The sequence below is a fragment of the Parasteatoda tepidariorum genome, chromosome 4, assembly GCF_043381705.1.
Source record: "Parasteatoda tepidariorum isolate YZ-2023 chromosome 4, CAS_Ptep_4.0, whole genome shotgun sequence".
Taxonomy (NCBI): Eukaryota; Metazoa; Arthropoda; class Arachnida; order Araneae; family Theridiidae; genus Parasteatoda; species Parasteatoda tepidariorum.
This window is the reverse complement of record NC_092207.1, coordinates 34,403,286-34,425,631: the sequence shown is the minus strand read 5'-3', so window position 1 is coordinate 34,425,631 and position 22,346 is coordinate 34,403,286. Positions and strand designations below refer to the sequence as shown.

Below are 22,346 nucleotides of genomic sequence, written 5' to 3'. Positions count from 1 at the left end.
CTGCAGCCCATTTCGATCGCCAATGGTTAAAAAGAGAAAAAAATTACACCCATCCGGATATTCAAAATGAAATCCTTGAAATATTTGGCAGGGAAATAAGTCTTACTCTCTTAGGGAAAATGAAGTAAATTTCTCCTTTCCTTTTTTCCGTAATTTGTGATGGAACGAGAGATATTTCAGGGACTGAGCAAGAGAGCATTTGCATAAGGTGGGTAGATGAAAATTTAGAACCACAAGAAACAGGATTTTATAAGACCCCGGCAACAACTGGAGAGGACATTGCATCACTAATAACGGATGTCCTATAGACAGGGTTAGTCCTACGTCATCAACGACGTCACTAGCTCTCCTCGTTCCAAACAAAGTTCTGAACGGAGCAAACAATATGGCGTTTCTCATGTAGTTAAAAGTGGGTGAACTAAATCTTTGAATATATTAATATTGAGTCGAATTTAACCACTGACATGGCAAGAAAAAGTGTTGCATATATTAATATTACGTTAATCTCTTTTTATGATATTAATTGGAATAGCTTAACTGCAAATGATTATGAAAACTTTTTGTATATTTTGTATATTTTTGTAACTTTTTGTTGTGGGGATACTGTCTAGGACAGGTTTTGGGTCTGGTCGACGGGAGAAAAGGTATCTTTTTCTTCGGTCTATTTTTTTAGTACCCTCCTTGAAATGCGCTATTTTTGTTTCCATAGCAGCAGGCGACCTCAGACTTTGTGGCGGGGGGAGTTCTTGCCTTAGACAAAGTATAATTATTTTTTTAAAAAAAAATGGCCTGATTTTCCTTTTAGTTATATTTAGAACTATATTGATCTTAATTCAATATATGTAAACTCATAATGTTTTCATAAATTTTTAGTTTGACCATTCATCAAGCACATAGAAAGAGTTATTTGTAAATAATGCATTCGTAACCACTCTTATAGCTTTGTTTAAACTTCACTAGAATATGTCAATTTCATAAATGACACTTTTATGTTTGCTTAGTGACAGATGCCTGACACGTAATAAGAGATAACCAGCGTAAACTGCTTTTTTTCCAACTACAACTTTAATTTCAAGCTTGTAATNGTGTCTTAACGATCAGTCCACTGCGAGACTGTAACCACTCTTATAGCTTTGTTTAAACTTCACTAGAATATGTCAATTTCATAAATGACACTTTTATGTTTGCTTAGTGACAGATGCCTGACACGTAATAAGAGATAACCAGCGTAAACTGCTTTTTTTCCAACTACAACTTTAATTTCAAGCTTGTAATCAGTATTTTTAACCAATCACAGTTCATTATTTCTTTTGCGATTGCGCAGTATCAAAAAGAGATATCCTGCGTTTTATTTCAGTATTTTACTATTGAATGGTGGTAGTTGTTTACACTCTTTGTGTTTTGGTAATATGGCAGTTAGTATTGATGATCAACTTTCTAATCAAGAATTAAAATTTCCTGCCAATAATGACACAGGTAACATAAATTTATTTTACCCTTCTTTATTGACGAGCTTCTACAAGATATACGTTGGAAGTGTTTATATTAAGAGAATTAGTATAGTGAGAGTTTCTTTATGAAGGTAAACAACATTGGCTGTTGCATGAATGATACAGCTGTTGACACCAAATTTATTTCTAGAATTCTTAGAAATTTTGCATTGTATACATCGTAAAGTGTTTGATGGTACAATTCAATTTTTAAATTGTGAAGTTAAAAGTTAAATAATTTTTCCATTACTCGTGTTCAAACTCGTTTGTTGTGAAAGTAAAAATTTATTGTTAAGAATTGATTTTTTTTCTTCTGATTAAATTGAAACTATTAAATTTTGTTTTTTAATGTCTTGAATACAAGATCGATTGTATTGGTGCTACATTTAGCTGGATGTAGTTGATTTGAATTTTATTATTAAAAGATCAAATTGTGATAAGTTGGTATAAATTTCAACAAAAATTTAAAAATTGCATCTATATGTTTTGAAGTAAAATATTTTTTAAAAATAGTGTGCTTTGTAAAATCCATTTCGGAATTTGTAAAATACCTACTGTAAGCAGGGTTGTTGATATTTTACCCAACCTTGCATTTTATTATTAACAAATCAGCTCTAAATATTAGGTTTATAATAGAATAAAATACAAATTGCATGCATCGAATTATCTATATTTCTATCTGTGCTTAAAATTTTTTAATTAGCTTTTTAAAAACATTTATTATTAGAAATTACAAATAATGTGCTAAGGTTTTCTTTGAACAACATCAGTTACTATTTCATAATACAATTGAAATAACAGTTAAATTTTAAATATTTTCCTGATTGTTTTACGTATAGTTACAGATGATTATAAAATATCGCATCTTTCACCTCTTAACCAGAGAAATAGTTATTCTAGAATTCTTTTTCTGGTGCATTTCTTGTTGTTAAAATACCCGAGCTTATTCTCAATATTCTTGTTCTTTTTACTGATAGTAACATAGGGCACAATAACACAGATGGATAAGTAACGCAAAGCAGCATTACATCATTATTTTTAAAATTTGGTTTATTAAACTTTAAGACTTATAAATATTTTTAAAAAGTGTTTACTTTTAAAATTTTTATGTTTATTTTGCAAATGCCCAATGCCCACACTATTACAAACAATAGCACCTATATCTATTAGCAGGGGTCTGTCTAGGTTTTTCTGAGAGGTACCTATTTTGTGAAAATTTAGACATAATTTGTGAAAAATTAAAAATTATATTAAAAAATCAACACAAAAATATGGATTTATCGTTTCTTAAGGGATACAAAAATAAAATTTTAAGAAAAAGTATTTTGTGAAACTACCGTTTTTCCTAAAATTGAATTTGTGAAACTACCGTTTTTCCTAAAGTTGAATTTGTGAAGGTACCGCTAAACGATAGTAAATTCGGCCTGGACAGACCCCTAATTAGTGAACGTGCTCTTCAGTATTTTTCAATTATACAATTAAAATTCAGTAATGCAGGGCACACCTCTAAATCAGTCACATTTTTATTTTGTTTAATTTCTGATTGTGTTTTGTATATTCTCATCTAAATAGCTTATAGCTTCAATTTTTAATTTTTGGGAATCAACACTCCCTTTAAAGCTATAAAAATTATTATTTTAATTTCTACTTTTGCTTACAAGGGATATGTTATTAAATTATCATCTAAGGGTGCAATAAGGGTATGGTGCATTATGTAAAGAATTATTACTTAGTTTTTTTTTTTTTTTAATCTTATCTTATCTGAATATAGCATTTAAAGCTAATATTTTTAAAATTTTAATCTTATTATATATTTGTACCAACAAAATAGTTTTTATTGTTTCAGAAAAAAATTGCGATGATAGTTCTCGTTATGGCAATACTGTAGCAAAATCTGAAAAAAGAGAACGCCGTAAGCCAGAGTTACAGATATATAAACCAGGTAGAGGTTTGCAAAATAAAAGCTCAAAAGCTGAAGATGATAAGAAATCTAACTTAGAAAGCATAAGTAATCCTAGAAATGATTCTCCTAGTTCTGAAAGTCCTCCTAATTTTGCTGAGGAAAAATCAAGTAGTGTATGTGAGTCTGTGAAATCTACTAAAATCTCAAAAAGTAGAAGACCAGACATTCAAGTTTATATGCCTAAAGCTAAGCTCAATGCCTCAAGACTCAATGAAAGACCGAGCTCATCTATGAATGATTCTTCCTCTAAATATGAAGAGGAGGATGGTGAGGTTTCATGGAAAAAATCCAGTTCTCATTGTGATAGACACAAGTCAATGGATGCGAAAGTTAAAACGCAGTCAGTAAAAACAGAATCCAATGGGATTAAAAGTAGTAAACCCCAATCGAGTAAAGACTCTGAATCTCCTGTGAATACAAAATCTTGGGCAGATTGTGTGGAAGAGCACTTATCCAATTCTAGATCTTCACCAGAGGATCAATTATGCAATGGTTACTCTGACAGTAATGTGCATCTACATTTATCTAATGCTTTCAGTGATAAAAAGATTGAACATTATACTAAAGCAAATCACAAATCAGGTAGAGATGATCAAAGATGGCATAGAAATAAGAAAGGAAATAAACAAAGAGAAATTTCAGTGACAAATGTGGGTGAAAAAAGTAAACACAATGATGTCACTAAGAATTTATCAGCAAAGGATTCTGCTAATCAAAAACAAACTGATATTTCTACTAGGAATCTTCCTGGAAAAGATTCAAACAGTCAGAAACAGATGGATAATATATCTACAAGAAACCTCTCTGGGAAAGATTCAAATAGTCAAAAACAGTGTGAAATGTCTTCGAGGAGATATTCCAGTAAGGATTCAACTGTTCAGAAACAGTCTGATACTTCTACGAGGAATCTACCTGGAAAAGATTTGTATAATCAGAAACAATCTGATATGCCTGGAAAAGATTCAAATTGTCAAAAACAGTCGAATATATCTACAAGGAATCTATCTGGTAAAGATTCAAATATCCATAGACAGTATGATACGAGAAATTTACCAGGAAAAGATTCTGTTCCGCAGAAACAATCTGATATGTCTTCAAGGAATCTATCTAGTAGAGATTCGAATGCTCATAAACAATCTGATACATCATTAGGAAGAATAAACAAGTCATTAGATAATGCAGCTCGTTTGAAAGAAAAGAAAACTAACACAAATTCCTTAGATAGAGGAAAAATGAAACAAAGAGAAAATTCAGTAACAAATATAGATAATAAAGGTTATGTGTCTGAATTTAATGATTCCAGTAATGTAAATTTACATGATGTAAAACAGGAAAGAAAGAAGCACGATAAAGATTTTGTTATTCCACCACGTTTTCAGAAACAGAAGCTGCAAAACTCAGATTCCAGCTCTTCTGTTCAAAGTAGATGTGGCGGTATTTTGAAGTTGCCTGTAGATCATGATCATATTGATCCTCCTTTGGAGATGTTGGAAAAACTGCATATTCCGAAAGTATATCCCGAACCTCCAAAAATGTTCATTCCTAAACTGTTGTTTGATCCTAACAATCCTAGTAAACCTGAGATTGTCAACATTCCTGCACCAATACCACCTCCTCATGTGCCATATCCTAAAGTGAATCATATGCTGTACGCATCAGACTCTCTGAATTCCCACTATATTTCTGCTCCAGTGGAGGCCGGGCCTTATATCCCACCACCTCAACCGCCTAAAGCAAACCCACATTACCAGTTTATGCAACCTGGTAATATCTGTGCCAACAATGTTCTAAATGGTTATTTAGATATGAGTGGAAGTAGTCCTCCAATTCATGCTCCACAGATGAATGGTATTTATCCAACTCCTCATTCTTACTCAGATGTTGTTCCTGTCAACCAAGCTAAGAGGAGGTAAAGTTTTATTTGCTGAAAATCTTTTATTTTCCCCATTTTTTCTTTTTGTTCTGTACTTGATAAACATTAGCCATAACTTGAATGCTTATTTATTTGTAAAAACTTCTGCTTACTTGTAAAAAACAATATTCAATTTAATGATTTGAATTTAGTTTTTTTTTTTCAATATCCTTATTTTTAAAATTTTTTATGTGTTTTAAAATTGTCTTTTTTCATTTAGATATTTTTTAAAAATTTCTATCATTTTTTTTTATTTCTTATTCTTTGGTTAAGAGAAAATCTTTGTGAAGTGGTAGCTTTATTATTCCAGTTATCTAAATTTTTGACTTTTTTCTTTAATTCACCCATTAATTGGACAAGTGACACCTTTTTTTTGTGTTTTCTTAGAGAATTATTTTTCTCAAATTAATGTCAATTATTTTTCATAATAGTTCAGTTCAAAATATGCTGCATGGCATAAATTTTTAATTATCTAGAACAAAATTGTAGTGAAACATCAGTTTTTTAAATTGTAGTTTGTGCTTTGACAGTTAAAAAGTTTTCGCTTATTTTCTCTATAGTATTTTAGTGCTAATGACGTAAGTGTTCTAAAAATCTTTTTAAAAAAATGTCAACAAAAATGCTATTTTTGGCTCTTGTTATAAAAAAAATTTTAGGGGTAAAGAAGAAATTTAGGAAAAATTGTTTCATTAAACACATTTTAATTATTTATATTTTTTATCAGAATTATATTTTAAAAATGTTTTTAATAAAATTTTCTATATTATTTATAAATTTTCACTGAAAAATTGGTAAATAATATGGAGAATAATACTATATTACTAAATATTAAATTATACAAATAGTTATATTTTAAATATTGAAAAATGTAACTATTATATCCTTAAAAAAAGAATTTTTACATCAAAAGACTGATATTTAGAGAGAAAAATAAGCTGCAGTACACTTATTGGAAATGCTTTAAACTTTTTAATAAATGTTACATCTATGTGAAAACATTCAGGATGTATTACTTAGAAAAAAAGCTGTTTTATAAAAAATATTTCCATGTCTATTTATTTTTTAGTTATGATTTTCTTCTTAATTTTCATTTAAAAATACTGGTAGCTATATATAATTATTATTAGAAAGATAAAAATTCTATTTATATTGTATCTGGAATTTTTATTGATGTTTTGTTAGGAAATATAAAACATTTCTTTATTCACCAATTATGATTGGTCAGAAATTTCTACCTTTTGAAAGCTCAACTCAAATGTTATTGACTGAATATCTATTTTTAGATTGAAACCCATTGTTGAAAAGAATTTGCATGAGATTGTGATGCTAGAAAAAGAACTCACTTCTGTCTTGGCAAAAGGTTTAATGCATAATTTGAATGGCTTGAAGCAATGCAGGTAAATTAAAGTCTATTTAATGCAGCTATAGTTTTCTTCACCTTTTTCTTTTGATTTACTCTCTGCATGAATGTGTATTTTTTTAAAATTAGATTTGTACACAATATCTTAAAACATAAAAATATTATAAATTATTTAAATACTACGAAAATTCTAATTTTATTAAATTAATTATAATATTAAGTAAACAATTGAAATTTTTCAAAAACAGGGTAGGAATGAAATCTATTTTTTGCAGGACACTGAAGTAACTGAGCAAAATGAAAGAAACTGGACAAAAATGATGAATATAATTGTTGAGCTTTAAATAGTTTAAGAATAGCTTAAAACTTTACATATTTAATATATAATTTAGAATATTATAAGTTTCTCTTAGTTTTTTTATTAAATTTTTTTTTAAAAGCAACTGTATTTTTAGTTTTATACGAAACTTTAAAATCTTTAAGAGTTGGTTTGAGTATTCAAACTTAGCATTTGATTATAAAAATTTGTACACTGTTTATAACTTTAAATTCAATGTGTTTTAGTAGTGTATTTGTTTAGTAATTTTTTAATTTAGAAGTATTAATAAAATTTGATTGTTATTTCAGCAGATCTTTATAATTATTATAAAAATTCAGTTTTATTACACTCATTCACATGAAATATTGGAAAATTATAGTTACTTTCTCATAAAATAAATTTTTTTTTCCAAATTGTAGATTTTTGGTTTTTACTTATTTAAAATTATTTATTAAATAACTTGCAAATTAATTTTATTATTTAAATTAGATTGTTTAAATATTTGATACTTTTTATTAAGATATTGAGAAAGAGTTTCTTCTACTTATGTTTGTTTTTTCCTGGATGGTTTTCTTCTATTTTTTTTTGACTTGTGGTAATTATGTGAAGTGAGAATGTTTCATTTAATTTTTTACAATTGAAGATTTGCTTTGTAAATTTTCAACTATGCATTTTAAATTTTAGATATACTAAAATTGATGTAATTACTCAATTGGATAACATTTGCCCTTCAATATTATTCTTAAAATTATTTGTGTTATGTGGTTTAATGTGCCTTCTGCATTAGATCAAGGTACCTCAGCATTTAGGTTTATTGGTTCACTGTTTTAGGATCTTCTAAAAATTATAAAAAAATTGCCAGCAGTTCATTTTTAAAGTAGTCATTAAGGGTAGAAAACATGCAATTTAAATCGTAGGAAAAAAGAAACTGAACTATGTTTATGGATAATTTTTTAATTAGATAAAAACTGTAAAGTAGACTAACACCAGTTTTTCATACATATTTGAAATAATATCTAATTGGTATTATGTTAAAGTATGGTATGCATGTGGACTGTATATGGATATAAATTTTTCTTAGATACTTCATATATGTATCTATTTGCAATCAGAGAAACAATTGTCTTTAGTGATGCATCATCACTACAGTGTGAGATAAGCTTTGATCTGTTAGATTTTAATGTTTTGAATTTTATGATGCAAAATTTTTTTATTATTTGGTTTTCAGAATTGCATCAAAACATACACAAGGAGGTTGCTTGTATTTTTATTATTTTTTTAGCACATGTTACGATACTACTTCAAAAATGTCAGTAATACTAATTTCATGTGATTCTTAATCCACAGGAATATATTCGCAGTGTGTTTTTTGCAGTGTGTGACTAGAAAAATAATCACAATGGGTGATTAATTTCATTCGAAAATTAATCAGGGTATGGGATACATAAGTTGCATGATAAATTGTATATTGTGATTCATAAATTGTGTAAGTATTGGTGATTAATTTCATTGGAAAATTAATCAGGGTATGGGATACATAAGTCACATTATGAATTGTGATTCATAGATTGTGTAAGTATTGGTGATTAATTTCGTTGCAAAATTAATCAGGGTGTGGGACTTATAAGTCACATAATGAATTGTAGTGTGTGATTCATTAATTATGTGAGTATTAGTGACTAATTTATTTGGAAAATTAGTCAGGGTATGGGATACATAAATCACATAATGAATTGTAGTATGTGATTCATAAATTGTGTGAGTATGATTTATTATGTGCAATTTAGTAGCCTCGAGGTAAAGGTAGCAATTGATTAAACTCATAATTTATTCGTATTATAGTTGTTTTATAAGTGAGCAAATTTCACCTTTCAATTACTGTTATTTTTAGCTCGCAGGTTTGTTGCAATAATTCTGGTTCTGCAGATTTGATTTTAATAAACATTTAATTTGTGATCCAGTGATTTGAAAAGTGGTGTTTTTTTATGTTTACCTACCTACTTTATTTTTCTTGTTGAAATTAAAAATGCTCTTTTAATTTTGTAGATGGAAGTTGCAGCTTCGATATGAGAATATAATTTTGGCCGATCCCAAATATTGTGCTGAAAAGAATCCTGAGCAAACTCTCTGGAAGACAGTTTATCACCATATAATTGAAACTTATAGAAAACAATTGGAAGATAATCCGAATAATTCTGAAGAGATCAAGGAAACTCTTTTGAATATTATTTTAGAGGTATACCATACCTGTGGTTTCTTAAACTATTTTTCCTGTTGTAACTAACAGTAATGCACTTAAAATATTTTGCTTATTTACTTTATTTATTTATAAACTATTATCGTACATGGTTTTAAAAATTACACTATTATTGACATTGCTAAGAAAGTAAATTTTGAAAAATTGGGATTTTTATTCTTTTTTATATATTTTGATATATTGGTTGCTTACAGACTACATCAGTATGCATGTCAACAAGTTTTTCTGATGATAAAAGGTATTTTTTGGTGCCATTCTATCCCATATTCAAATAACTTAAATATACCGAGGCTGTGAGATTGCCAAATTTAGCTATAAATCAAATTTGAATAAGAAAGAAATTCAATTTTCTTGCTTGTTATAGGCATATGCAGAAAAGAAAAAAAAACATTCATGCAGCAGCCTGTTTGAGCTTGGGGGTTATGGAAGTTTAGGCTCCAAATTTTTGTGACCAACGGTATGAATGTGACAATTTTCTCAGCATTGTGTGCTGGTCGCCTTTACTTCCTAGACAATCTGGTACCCATTGAGCTGAAGCTGGGTAGGTGTGAAGCTGCCACTGGGGGGGATCGATTACCAGTTTTTTCCAATGACAATTCAGTGCCTTAACCACTGAGCCATTGCGGCTTGTAAACAAATGCATTTCTATTCTGAAAATTAGATCTAGTATTATAATTATTCCATTCTAATTGTAGTAAAGTATTTTGAAAGTGTTTTAATTAAATATTAATTAGACGGAATGATTTTATTTTTCATTCTAGTTTAAATTATTTATTTTAAGATATATTTTTAAAATTGAATATATTTGTTTCCTTTAAGTGTCAACTTAAGTTTTCACGTAGTTATACTTTTAACTTTTCAGATCTAAGATTTTTCTGAAATATTTAATGTGATAGAAAATTTTATGATTTAACATTTACATAACATTTAACATTTTAATTCTCATGATTTGTTAATGTTTATATACACATGAACATCATCTGTAAATCGCAATTATATTACATTCTCTGATAAATACTAAAATTATGATTGTTTGTTTAAATCAAGTTTTAATTTTTTCAATCAATCAATTCCAGTGTTTAATTATGGTATTATTAATATTTAGTACAGTAATTAGAATAAGTATCCTAATACATGTTAATATTAATATCTAAACTTTTATTATGTACAGTACAGAACCCGTTATCCGGAAATCAGAAAACCGGAAAACCAAAAAACCGGAACGAAATTCGATAAATTTTCCCGCNTCTTTTTTATATATTTTGATATATTGGTTGCTTACAGACTACATCAGTATGCATGTCAACAAGTTTTTCTGATGATTAAAGGCATTTTTTGGTGCCATTCGATCCCACATTCAACTAACTTAAATGTACCGAGGCTGTGAGATTACCAAATTTAGCTATAAATCAAATTTGAATAAGGAAAGAAATTCAATTTTCTTGTTTGTTATAGGCATATACAGAAAAGAAAAAAACATTCATGCAACAGCCTGTTTGAACTTAGGGTCATGGAAGTTTAGGCTCCACATTTTTGTGACCAATGGCATGAATGCAACAATTTTCTCAGCATTGTGCACAGGTCGCCTTTACTTCCTAGACAATCTGGTACCCATTGAGCTGAAACTGGGTGGGCGTGAAGCTGCCACTGGGGATCGATTACCAGTTTTTCCCTATGACAGTACAGTGCCTTAACCACAGCCATTGCGGCTTGTAAACAAATGCAGTTCTATTCTGAAAATTAGATCTAGTATTATAATTATTCCATCCTAATTGTAGTAAAGTATTTTGAAAGTGTTTTAATTAAATATTAATTAGACAGAATGATTTTATTTTTCACTCTACTTAAAATTATTTATTTTAAAATATGTTAAAATGGAATATATTTGTTTCCTTTAAATGTCAACTTTAGTTTTCATGTAGTTATACTTTTAACTTTTCTGGTCTAAGATTTTTCTTAAATATTTAATGTGATGGAAAATTTTATGATTTAACATTTGCATAACATTTAACATTTTGATTCTCATGATTTGTTAATATTTATATACACATGAGCATCATATAAAAATATGATAAAAATGATAGCTAAAAATATGATTATTTGTTTAAACCAAGTTTTTATTTTTTCAATCAATCAATTCCAGTGTTTAATTATGGTATTATTAATATTTAGTACTGTAATTAGAATAAGTATCCTAATACATGTTAATATTAATATCTTAACTTTTGTTATGTATTAAACTTTATAATAGATTATTATGCTTGTTTCTGTATTAACCAAACTTTTATTTGTCAACTTTTTGGTAATTATAATTTAATTATGTGAAGCAATCAATGTTCTAAATTCAATAATTGAAGAACTTGACAGATTGGACAAATTACAATTTTACATATTTTTATGTATCATTAATTAATATTTATTGCAAATTATGATTATCTACTCCAAAATTTTGGAAATTTGACAGTAATTGTCATATTAAAAAGGAAGTTTAATGTCAAAATGATTAAAGAACATAGTATATTGATAACTTGCAATTTTGTATGCCCTTTTATTTACAATTACTTTATATTTTATAATTACCAATACTTATTTTCTCTACCAAAATGTTGGGTTTTTGACATGGCAGTTGAAACTGTATAAAATTGTCAATTGTCAAAAACTTGTCAACCCTGTTTTAAGTGCTAATATAATTTTATACCGGATTAGCACGGTCCTTTTAAGTCCTTAAAAACTGCTTAATTTTTATTTTGGAAAATAAGGGCCCTTAAAAGTACTTAATTTTGGTTAAAGGTTTTTAAAAGTCCTTAATTTTTTAGCATCACTATAGTTAATAGGAACAATTTTTCAATTCAATTTTTTAAAACAAAATGTCNAAATCTAATTTATTTAGGGGATCTTGCTCGTTATAAAGAACAAATTTCACAGACCTCAAACTATGGAAAAGCTCGAAGGTGAGTAATCAATGAACAATTTCAATGCACCTGCTTGCGTTAGACTTAAAAAGGATTGTTTTTTGTTTTATACCAGGGATACATAACCATTTTTTTGGTAGTGGGCTACAAAATACACTAATAGGGGCAAATATTAATATAATGCTGCAATTAAGGTAATATGTGGGGAATATTTAAACTCAGCTAAGGTAATATGAGTGAGTTACAAATGTATAATTAAACTTTTTCTCCTGCATAGATAATAAAATAGTTAATGTAATAAATAAATTAATCAAATATATATTAATTTGATTAAAAAGCAGACTATGGTAAATTTGTAGGCATGTAACGAAAAAGGTAACTTAATTTACTTAAATTTTAAAAGATTTACTTAGATTTCACTATTATGCAGAAAGCAAAGTTTATTGCTAATAAAGTAAAGATTGTGATAACTGTTGCTGGAATTTTAAAATTATAATTTTTTTATATTTATCAAATGTCTCTCTTTTTATTTATACAAATTCATAAGTAATTACATTTCATTGCAAACTCTGAAACCATCACATAAATAGAACTTTAATTATGAAATGGTGACATTGTTAAAATTGAAAAATGCTGTGTGAACTAGATCGGTTTCTCACTGGTTGGAAATTTTCTAATACATGTTTATTAATACTTAAGACAATTTAAGGACCAATTCATTGGTTTTACATGCCACTTTTTTTATGCTAAATTAATAATTTTAATCTAGTTATAGTCACTAAATAACAATGTTTTGGAAGAATGCTTATTTTCAAAGAAAATAATAATTGTTTATTATATTTAAACTTTTTGTCATTATACTGACGTTTATAATTGGCAAGTTTTCATTTAAATTTGTACATTTTTTTCTATTTTCCTCCTTTTTTTCATTTACATTTAAAAGTTTTCCTTTATAATTTTTCCCTTTATTAAATAAGTTCATTATGTGTTCGTTATTATTCTAGGTTTGCTATTTTCATATGATGTAGTATTTTGAGGTGGTTTTATTTTTTATTTGCCAGCAAGAAAAATAAATAAATTGATGCTTTTTCGAATTATTTATTAATTTGAGCCAAAATTTTTATATTACATTTTAATCAGGAGTATCAAAATGGTATAAATTTTCAAGATCTTAAACAAAATCATTGTTTTTATTTTTTGAGTTTTCATTTTCTATTTTAAAACAAAGACATATACTTTAAATTATTACTTTTCAACTTTTTCAATATTTCAATGTATTTTTTTTATTTCTATTTTTAGTTGGTACTTGAAAGCACAACAGATAGCTCCAAAGAATGGAAAGCCGTATCACCAGTTAGCTCTACTTGCCTTAAATACAGTAAGTGTGGTTTAAAATCACAGTTATTTGGTTTTCTACATAACTTACTGATTTGAATCATTTAAGTATAAACAAACAATGATTTGTCATGTTCTACAAGAACTTCTGAGTTAGGAAATAAATAGAATCTTTCTAAAGTACATATTAAGGTAGTTAGAGTGCTTCACTTGAACTTATCTCAATTTTATGTTTATTTTGCTGATAACAAACAAATGGAAAAAAAAGAGCCTTGGGAATTTACATCTAAATATGTTTAAATAATGTTTTGTTATAACATCTTATTAAAGAATCTAAAAATATTTTTAAAATCTTATATTATATTAAAAAAAGTTGTGTTACTTGAGGCTTTTTTTAAAAAAAAATTAGTTTTAAAAAGCCATAAAAATGACTTGCCTCTTAGTGGACTGATCATTAGACACAGTTCCCTATAGCTAACTGAAGTCAAGCATCACTGGCAGCAATCAGTGAGCAGGTGGGTGACTACTTTGATCAGAATGTGAAGAGACTGAGGTGAGGGGTACTGGTCCTCATTCAACTGTTCTACCATGGAATGCACAACTTGCACTCAGGTTGGCTGACTACCAGAGTAGGGGAGCTAGCTCCCCTCCGCAGAGGCTCAAAATTATGATGGCATGTCTTCAAATCATCCTCAAGAGGGGATCCATTGTGCAATTCTAGTTCAACAAAGTACTGCACTTAGTAGTTCAATTTAAATTACAAAAATTCAATTTTTCTGTTGTACTCTGAAACTTTTAAAATATGTTTAATTTAAAAGCTGCCTGTTTCATATTTTATTAATATGATTTCATATTATCTTTTAATTAGAGACGGAGGCTGGATGCTGTTTATTATTATATGAGAAGTTTGGCTGCTAGCAATCCTTTTCTCTCTGCTAAAGAAAGCCTTTTATCGTTGTTTGAAGAAGCTAAAAGAAAGGTATGTTTTAACATTATGTCATTTCACATGTAGGAAGCTATGTGTTTAATGCTCTGTTTAAGCAAAATATAAGTTTAACTTGAAAATTATATCGTTGGTCTTTGTTTCATTGAAAATAATATAGTAAGCACAATAAATTATTATTATTTTTTTATTAGGGAAAGTTTTTTTTTTATGATACATTTATTTTTGACTTATTATATTTCTAACAGTTTTATTTATTCATTTGAAATCTCTGAAATATACTAATGTGCATTTGATTTTGGAAATTTTTCCAATTTGCTTTTTCCAAATCTATTTTATCTTATACTTTCTCTAATAAATTATTGTTAAGGATAACCATTTGTAAAACATTCACAATATTTCTCTTTTAAATTAAAAGACATAAAAAGCTTTTTATTTTGCTAACTTTATTAGTAAACATAGAATACTAGTATAAATTCTATCTATTACCAAACAACTTTCTTTAAGTTGTTTGGTAATCCTTGATAAATTTTTATTTTGTTGTCTAATATTCACATGGTAGGCTACTATATTGCCTTGATGGATTTATCTGCAGCACTGATGAATTAACTAAAAAAATTTGTTATTGATACTGGTAATTTATGTTCTGAAATTGGGGACAAAATTACACTTTGAATAAGCATTCTTTTATTTATGCAATAGATTTTTTTACCTTTATACTCGTCAATTTTATGCATATTAATAAAAAGATTTTAAGGTTGTATCAGTAGCAGTAATGTTTTTTTAAATTTTTTTTTTTAAAAAATAGTAGTGTTTTTTTTTCAAGACTGTATATGATTTAGAAGAGAAAGATTTATCTTTAACTTTGTTTAGAGAAAACTTATAATAACATTTGATACTTTAGCCAAGTATAATGTAAATGTGATTGTGGATGTTTCGAAAGGTGATTTTGATATAGCAATTAACTTCAAATTGTCAAAAACTGTAATGTGTTGAAATTGTTGTAAGATATAAAGATTTAGCTAAGAAAATTGATTTGTTTTGAATGAATCTATAAATTTTTAAATGCTATTCTAAACCTTCTGATTACAAGAGGCTTTTTAAAATTCATTATTGTAGTATGAGAGTTATGAGAAGAAAAGAGTACACGAGAATACTGAAACAGAGGTCTTTGAGGATCAGGCAACAGAGCGTTATGAAGTTTGGATCAAGAATGATGGTTCCAGTACAGAGCGTCCTGCTGAAGTGGGAAATACTATTGACGCATGCGATTTGAAGAAATTAACTGATGTTGAGGTGATTATATTTAAAATTTTTTTCAACTTAAAATTTTTTCTCTATTTCTTTTTATCAAATGGATAAACAGGTTGAGTATAGAAAGTTACTTTTATTCAAGTTCTATTGTAATTACAGTAATGTTTTTTAAAAATTTAAAAATTAGTTGAAAATTTGTGAAATGATTTATTTTTTTTGATAAAAATGTCTTAGCCTATTGTTGCTTACTGTGCCATTAGGGATGACTCTAAAAATATATCTTAAATGCAGATGCTTTTTTTGTTGACATAAAATTTTTTTTTTAAATTAATGATTGCATGCATCAAGTTCTTTCCTTTTTTAAAAAGTCTAATTTGAAAGCATTCTTTTATAATATAAAATCAAAGGTATTAGTTTATTTATTAATTAATTTATTTGTGGTCAGTGAATATTTTAATACAAATAATATTTAATATTATAAGAATATATATATTTTTTTGAATCTCACTTTTTTTGTTGATTTCAATGATTTCTTTTAACATTTTCAATTGTAACATGTGTTATCTAGCCTTAATATTTAGATAATAAGTTATGTTTATACAGTTTTTTGTATTACTGTGTTGGCTGAAATGTTAATAGTTATTATTATAATTTTTTCAGTTAAACAAGAGATTTGTAACTAGCTTTTTACATGTTCATGGCAAACTGTTTACAAAAGTTGGGTGAGTTTTTACAATATTTCTATTCAATTAGCTGTAAATTTTTTCTTCAAATAATATATGAATAATCTTATTAATCAAATCATGTTTAATTAATTTAAATTGCTTTAAAATTTTTTTTAAACTTAGTTCTTCCTGGCATTGTTTTTTTTCTTCTGTTTTTTATACTTTATTAAACTATGCTTTCAGATTTACATTGTATAGGTCTCTAACTATGTCATAAAGTCAGTTGTTTTGATTTAGGAATGAATAATAAGAGTAACTAATCTTTTGGGAATTATGCATTATTGTTTGAAGCAATTTATGCTGGTTAAGTTCAAGAAACTTATGTTTGTGAAAAACATAAAACTTCACTTGTTTACAATTAATTCTGGGAACGAAGAATTGTTGGTGATAAAATTTTGGTCTGTTGTGCTAAATTTAATAATTTGACATTTATTCCTTTCTTATTCCTTTAATTGGGAAGTTCCACTTATTCCTTTTCATTTGGAGAACAAGAAAAAAGCGAACTAAACTAAACTCAATGGCGCGACAGCCTATAGAGGTCCAAGGCCTACTTGTGCTCTGGGGTGCAGGAGCAGATGTTCTGGTTAGTTGGTCAGCCAAACGCAAAAACCCCCAGTGTTTAGCTCCCAAGCATGCTTGGTACTCATTTATCAACCCACTGAAGGGATGAAAGCCTGGGTCAACCTTGCCCGGCCCAAGGATCGAACCCAGGACCTGTGGCACGGTAGCACAAAGCGCTACCACTCAGGCAACGGGTGTCAGAAAAAAACAAAACAAATTTATTAATTTAGGAAAGCAACTTGTCATAAAATCTGGAATGTAATTATGTTTAGATATTAAAAGGATATCTAAATCTGAGGGCTAATAGTGAAAGATAAAGGAAGCCACTTGGTTAAATTATAAAAAATTCTGGAGCATAATTTCGTTTTCAGAATTGCAAAAAAATTTCTAGCTTAGACAGTTGATAGTGAATTACAGGAAAGCAATGTGTTTAAATAACAAAAAAATAATGTTCGGAAGAAAACTGTCCGGGAATCATAAGGAATATCTAGCTTAAACAGTTATTAATAAAATAAGGGAAAAACAAATAGGTTGAATCACAAAATATTTTGTAGGATTCAGAAATTATAAAGAATTTCTTTGCTCAAAGGGTTAATAGGGGAAGTAATAGACATTTTTATTATGGTTCTAGAAAATCAAATTATCTAAAAGAGAACTTTGAAAGATAAATTCATATATTATTTTATTTTGCATTGCCAATGCAACTCTGACTATACTGTTTTTGTTTGGTTTACCTTGATAGTGAATTATAATTACTGCATTAAAAATAGTAACTAGTGAGCAATGAAAGAATGAGTAATTTAATTAGTGAGTTACTAAATGTAAAGAAAAGTAGAAAATGTATGAATAAGCAAAAAGAAAATAATTTTTGTAAATTTATATAAAAGATTTTTAAACCTTTAATTTGTGGTACAGCATCTAATAACCAAGAAATTTATTTTTCTGGTGATTACAATGTTTTATTTTTGATTAATGTTTTTTTTTTTTTTTAAAGTTTATTTTGAAATATAATATTTTTATTTTTTTAGAATGGAATCATTTCCTGATACCTTGAATAATATGCTGAAAGAATTTTATTTCCTTCTCCAAAGATCTCCATTACCATTGAACTCAGCTCGACTTCTACAATTGTTAGCTATTAACATTTTTTCTGTCACAAACTCAGCCTTAAAAGGTATATTCATTTTTGTTTTTTCTTTTTTTCATTTAAAAATCATTATTTTAAAGCTTCTAAAAACGTTGAAAGTCAGAACGATTTCTTTATTTAAGATTATACTTTTTTACAAACAAAGTCATTTTGGTAGGATTTGGGTTAGATTTTGAATGACAATTGTCTTGTTATGTTTATTATAATGATAAGCTGCTTACCTTTTCTTCCCATGTTTGAAAGATTTTTTTGTTTCAGAATTATTTTTTAGACATAGGCTGAAGTTATAACATCGCTAGCAGCAATTTTATCTTGTCCCTATTTGAACTCGTAATTGGCTCAATATGGGTTCTTTATAAACATGCACCGAATGACCAATATTGGGATATCTATATTTTTTAATATTCACCCTGTATAGGTCCAATATCGGCCTTTTTGGAGCCAATAATGGTCCTATATTAGCTGAATAATGAATATAAAATAGGGAAAGTATCTGAGAATATAGTATATAGAGCCAATGTTGGTTGTAAAGTGGCTTTAAAATATCGGGCCCTTTTAGCATGAATATTGAACCAATGAGGCCCAAGCTATTTTGCTGCTAAAGATTAGAGCTAATTAGTCCATATTGTATAAAATTTAGTAAGATTTAAATTAAATCTTTATAGGTTTTTGTATTTCATAAAAAACAACTAAAATTAAGAATTTTTTAAATTAATTTTGTTATATTTTTAAAGGTGCAACTAAATAATTGCTAATTATTAAATTCTCTGTTCTATTTTTATCTTTAATGCGTATTAAACTGTACCTTTCAGAGCATGGCCGAGAGCAAGGAGGGAGGTCCTTATTACAGGAACAAGCACTGTACTCAAGTATGGCCATGATGTGTCTGTTAATGGATAGATGCTGCTTACTGCATGTTGCCCACAAATCACTCCCTGAATACTCCAGTAACATCATATCAGATGATTTTGGTCTGTTATTGCCATCAATTAAAATCTGGACGGATTGGATGTCCTGTCAAAGGTATTTGTGGCCTCCCCCTTCTTCGCAGCTTGTAAAAGAGATAAATGTTCAGTAAGTATGCTTAAATTTTAAGTATCCTATTTGTTAAAAACAAATGCTTTAAAATTATATCCTTTCTTCAGAATTTGTATTTTTTATTACAATTTAACATTAGTCTTATAATTTAAGTTTCGCCAGAGTTCTTGTATCTAAATGTAGTTTAGAGTGCTACAACATAGAAGTAACAGTCTGTGATTGACTGAGAACTAAATTGCATCAAATACAGGGTATTTGTGCACCTGGAAAGTCGTGAAAAATTATGGAAAGTCATGAATTTCTGTATTGAACAAAATTTGTCATGAGATGTCATGTTTTTTAAAAAAAATTATGGAAAAATTATAAAAAAAATTATTCATGGATTTAGGTCGCCGAAAAATCTAATTTTTAAAATTGAATTTCACGGTGTTCCGAATATCTAAATTTCTAACAAAATCCCCACTCACAGTCATATTTTATTAAAATATAAAATGTTTTTATCATGTTCTTAATTTTGGTGTTCTTTCAAAATATGAAAGAAAAAACATCATATCTGGAGCGAATTTATCTTTTAACCTTCTGTGATTTCGGACTTTTTATTATTATTATTTTATTTTATCAATTTAAAATTCTAGCTGATTCCATTCATTGGCGATTTTTTTAAATTCTGAAATGAGAACAGAAAAATCAAGAGTATTTCTTTCCTTTCTGATGAAAAGTATCTTTAGAATATAATTCTGCCTAAAAAAAAGAAGAATAAAATTATTTGCTTTTGTAATTTTTTCAGCTATTTTATTGCTTCAACTCTTTCTTTACTCTGTTTTTTAAATTTAAAATCTATAAATAATAAGATACAGGGTATAACAGTTTTGGTTATACCTATCATTTCAATTAATGTTATTATAATGCTTTTTTAAATTTATTGTTGTGTTTTTGTTGGAGAAAATAGTAACTTCGTTAAGTCATGAAAAATTCTTGTAATTAGTCATAGAAAGTCATGGATTTGAAAATCAAAAATGTAGCAGATACCCTGCAAATAATAACAAATTAAAACATTTTCTGCACAGTATTTTTTACTACAGTATTATGTCATACAGGTAGCAGTCTGTGATTGACCGAGAGCCAAATTGTAGCAAATAGTAACAAATTAAAACATTTCTGTGCAATTAAGTTTCACTATAATTCTTGTTTTAAAAAGTTCTTAAGAGTATTAAGTCAGAGAATTGACCGAGAACCGAATTGTAGCAAATAGTAACAAATTAAAACATTTCTTAGAATTATGTTTTACTATAATTCTTGTTTTGAAAAGGTTCTTCATACTATTACAGCATACAGGTAACAGTCTGGGAATGACAGAGAGCCAAATCGTAGCAAATAGTAACAAATCAAACCATTTTCTGTGAAATTAATATTTCTTTAAAATTAAAATTTACCAGAGTTCTTCTTTCGTGAAGTAGTTTAGAGTGTTATGAGATAGAGCTAACAGATTGTGATTGATTGAGTGCCAAATTTTAGCAAAAAGTAAAAAAATTTCTACTGAGTTAGCATGTATCAACAAAGTATTTTATTTTCTAGAATCTCCAATTTATTGGTCTGTGTTTTTTCTTGTTTATAAAATTAATCTTAACCATTTAAAGTTGCAATTCTATGTCATAACGATGTTAAATTACCATATATTAATTAGTTTTTAAAAGCTATGCTTGGCACTTTTGTTCAGTTATTTATGTTATTGTGTGCCAAAAAATGGTTAATAAGTTCAACATTAGTTTTCTTACTAAAATGTTTCAAAGTTATTATATTGTTATAATAAATAAGTTATTTTTCAAAGGAACTAGAAATTAAAATAAATCTGTATATCACAAGAGCTGAATTAAGTAATCAATAATTGGTATGAATTTCATGTTGCTATGTGTTTGTTTGCTGGGAAATAAAGTGAAATATATCTGGTATGAAGTAAGAAAGTAAGGTTTGAGGGAAAATTTCTCAATAATGGTATTTGATTCCACTTTTATTTTTATTTGCAACCCTAATCTGGATAATTTTGCAGTGGCTTGTGGTTACTAATTCCTCTTTAGATTTAGGAGCTATTTAGTATTATTTATTTTACTTGTAAACTAAAATTTTATTCATCATTTTCTTCTAGGGTGAACAACAATATATGGGTTTCATTTGCTAATCTATTGTCCGTTCTACAAGAAATAGACATAACTAATCCAGTCATTGTAACTCATAATGCTAGTAGTAAGTGTTGTGTGATCCAATTTTCTTCTTTACATTGCTAATCTTAATCAAAATTATTTCTAACTTTACAATAGCTAAAAATTAAGATAATTTTTGTTTTTCTCCTCACAATAGATAGTGAATGTATAATATTAGAAGAAGATATTACTTTTGCTGGTTTTGTTCCTCTTTTGGGCTCTATTCAGAATCCTGCTTATGCAATTCTTCCTTATGATAAAGTAAGCAATATTTTCTCATTCTAAAAATGCTAGTTTTTCTTCTTCTTTTATAACCGTCATTGACCAGCCAACCCAATTTTTATTTTTACAACTACTAATCTTTAACTCCGTAGCCTTGTAATTTTGAACCCAATCCAGAAGACAAGAGTATTCCTGGATCAAGTATTGGGAGAAATTCGCCTTCATGGAGGATTTCTGGATTGAACTAACTCCCATTTGCATTACATGGAGAGGAAAACCATTAAAACCTGCCACGGTTAGCCTGAAGGCAAGGGGTCTCGAACCCATGATCCATCTACCACTGAGGATATTTTTCGTCAGCACTGTGGGCGATGCGAACCGGGTGCAGAACTCCTATAAACTAGCCATCGCTTGTATTTGAACCGGTTCACTTCATTGGAATCAGAAGGCAAGCACTCTGTCCCCTGAGCCACCACGCTTCAAATGCTAGTTTTGTAATATTTGTTTAATTTTCCTAAATATGATCCTGTTAAAAAATTTTAAAATGAAAAAATCTGATGGGATTTGAAGAGAATATGATTTAATTTGTATAATAAACACAAAATAAATTCATAATAAAAAGAAATCAAAATACAAACAAATACATAAACAACAGCTTGCATGAATACAACATATCCAAACCAGAGTAACCCGTTTCATTACCCCCATTT

General features: G+C 28.0%; 1 protein-coding gene across 1 annotated transcript in view; it reads left to right on the top strand.

Moving 5' to 3' along the window:
* Positions 1-1,298: 1,298 nt before the first annotated feature.
* The window catches only part of LOC107444705 (telomerase-binding protein EST1A), a 32,537-nt gene continuing 11,489 nt past the window's right edge, over positions 1,299-22,346 (top strand). The window contains 12 exon segments of the mRNA XM_071180301.1: positions 1,299-1,476; positions 3,337-5,362; positions 6,649-6,762; positions 9,091-9,327; positions 12,118-12,252; positions 13,513-13,591; positions 14,417-14,527; positions 15,611-15,787; positions 16,406-16,467; positions 18,060-18,205; positions 18,991-19,252; positions 21,360-21,675. Of these exon segments, the coding sequence (XP_071036402.1) occupies positions 1,410-1,476; positions 3,337-5,362; positions 6,649-6,762; positions 9,091-9,327; positions 12,118-12,252; positions 13,513-13,591; positions 14,417-14,527; positions 15,611-15,787; positions 16,406-16,467; positions 18,060-18,205; positions 18,991-19,252; positions 21,360-21,675 (3,732 nt within the window). The 5' untranslated portion in view covers positions 1,299-1,409.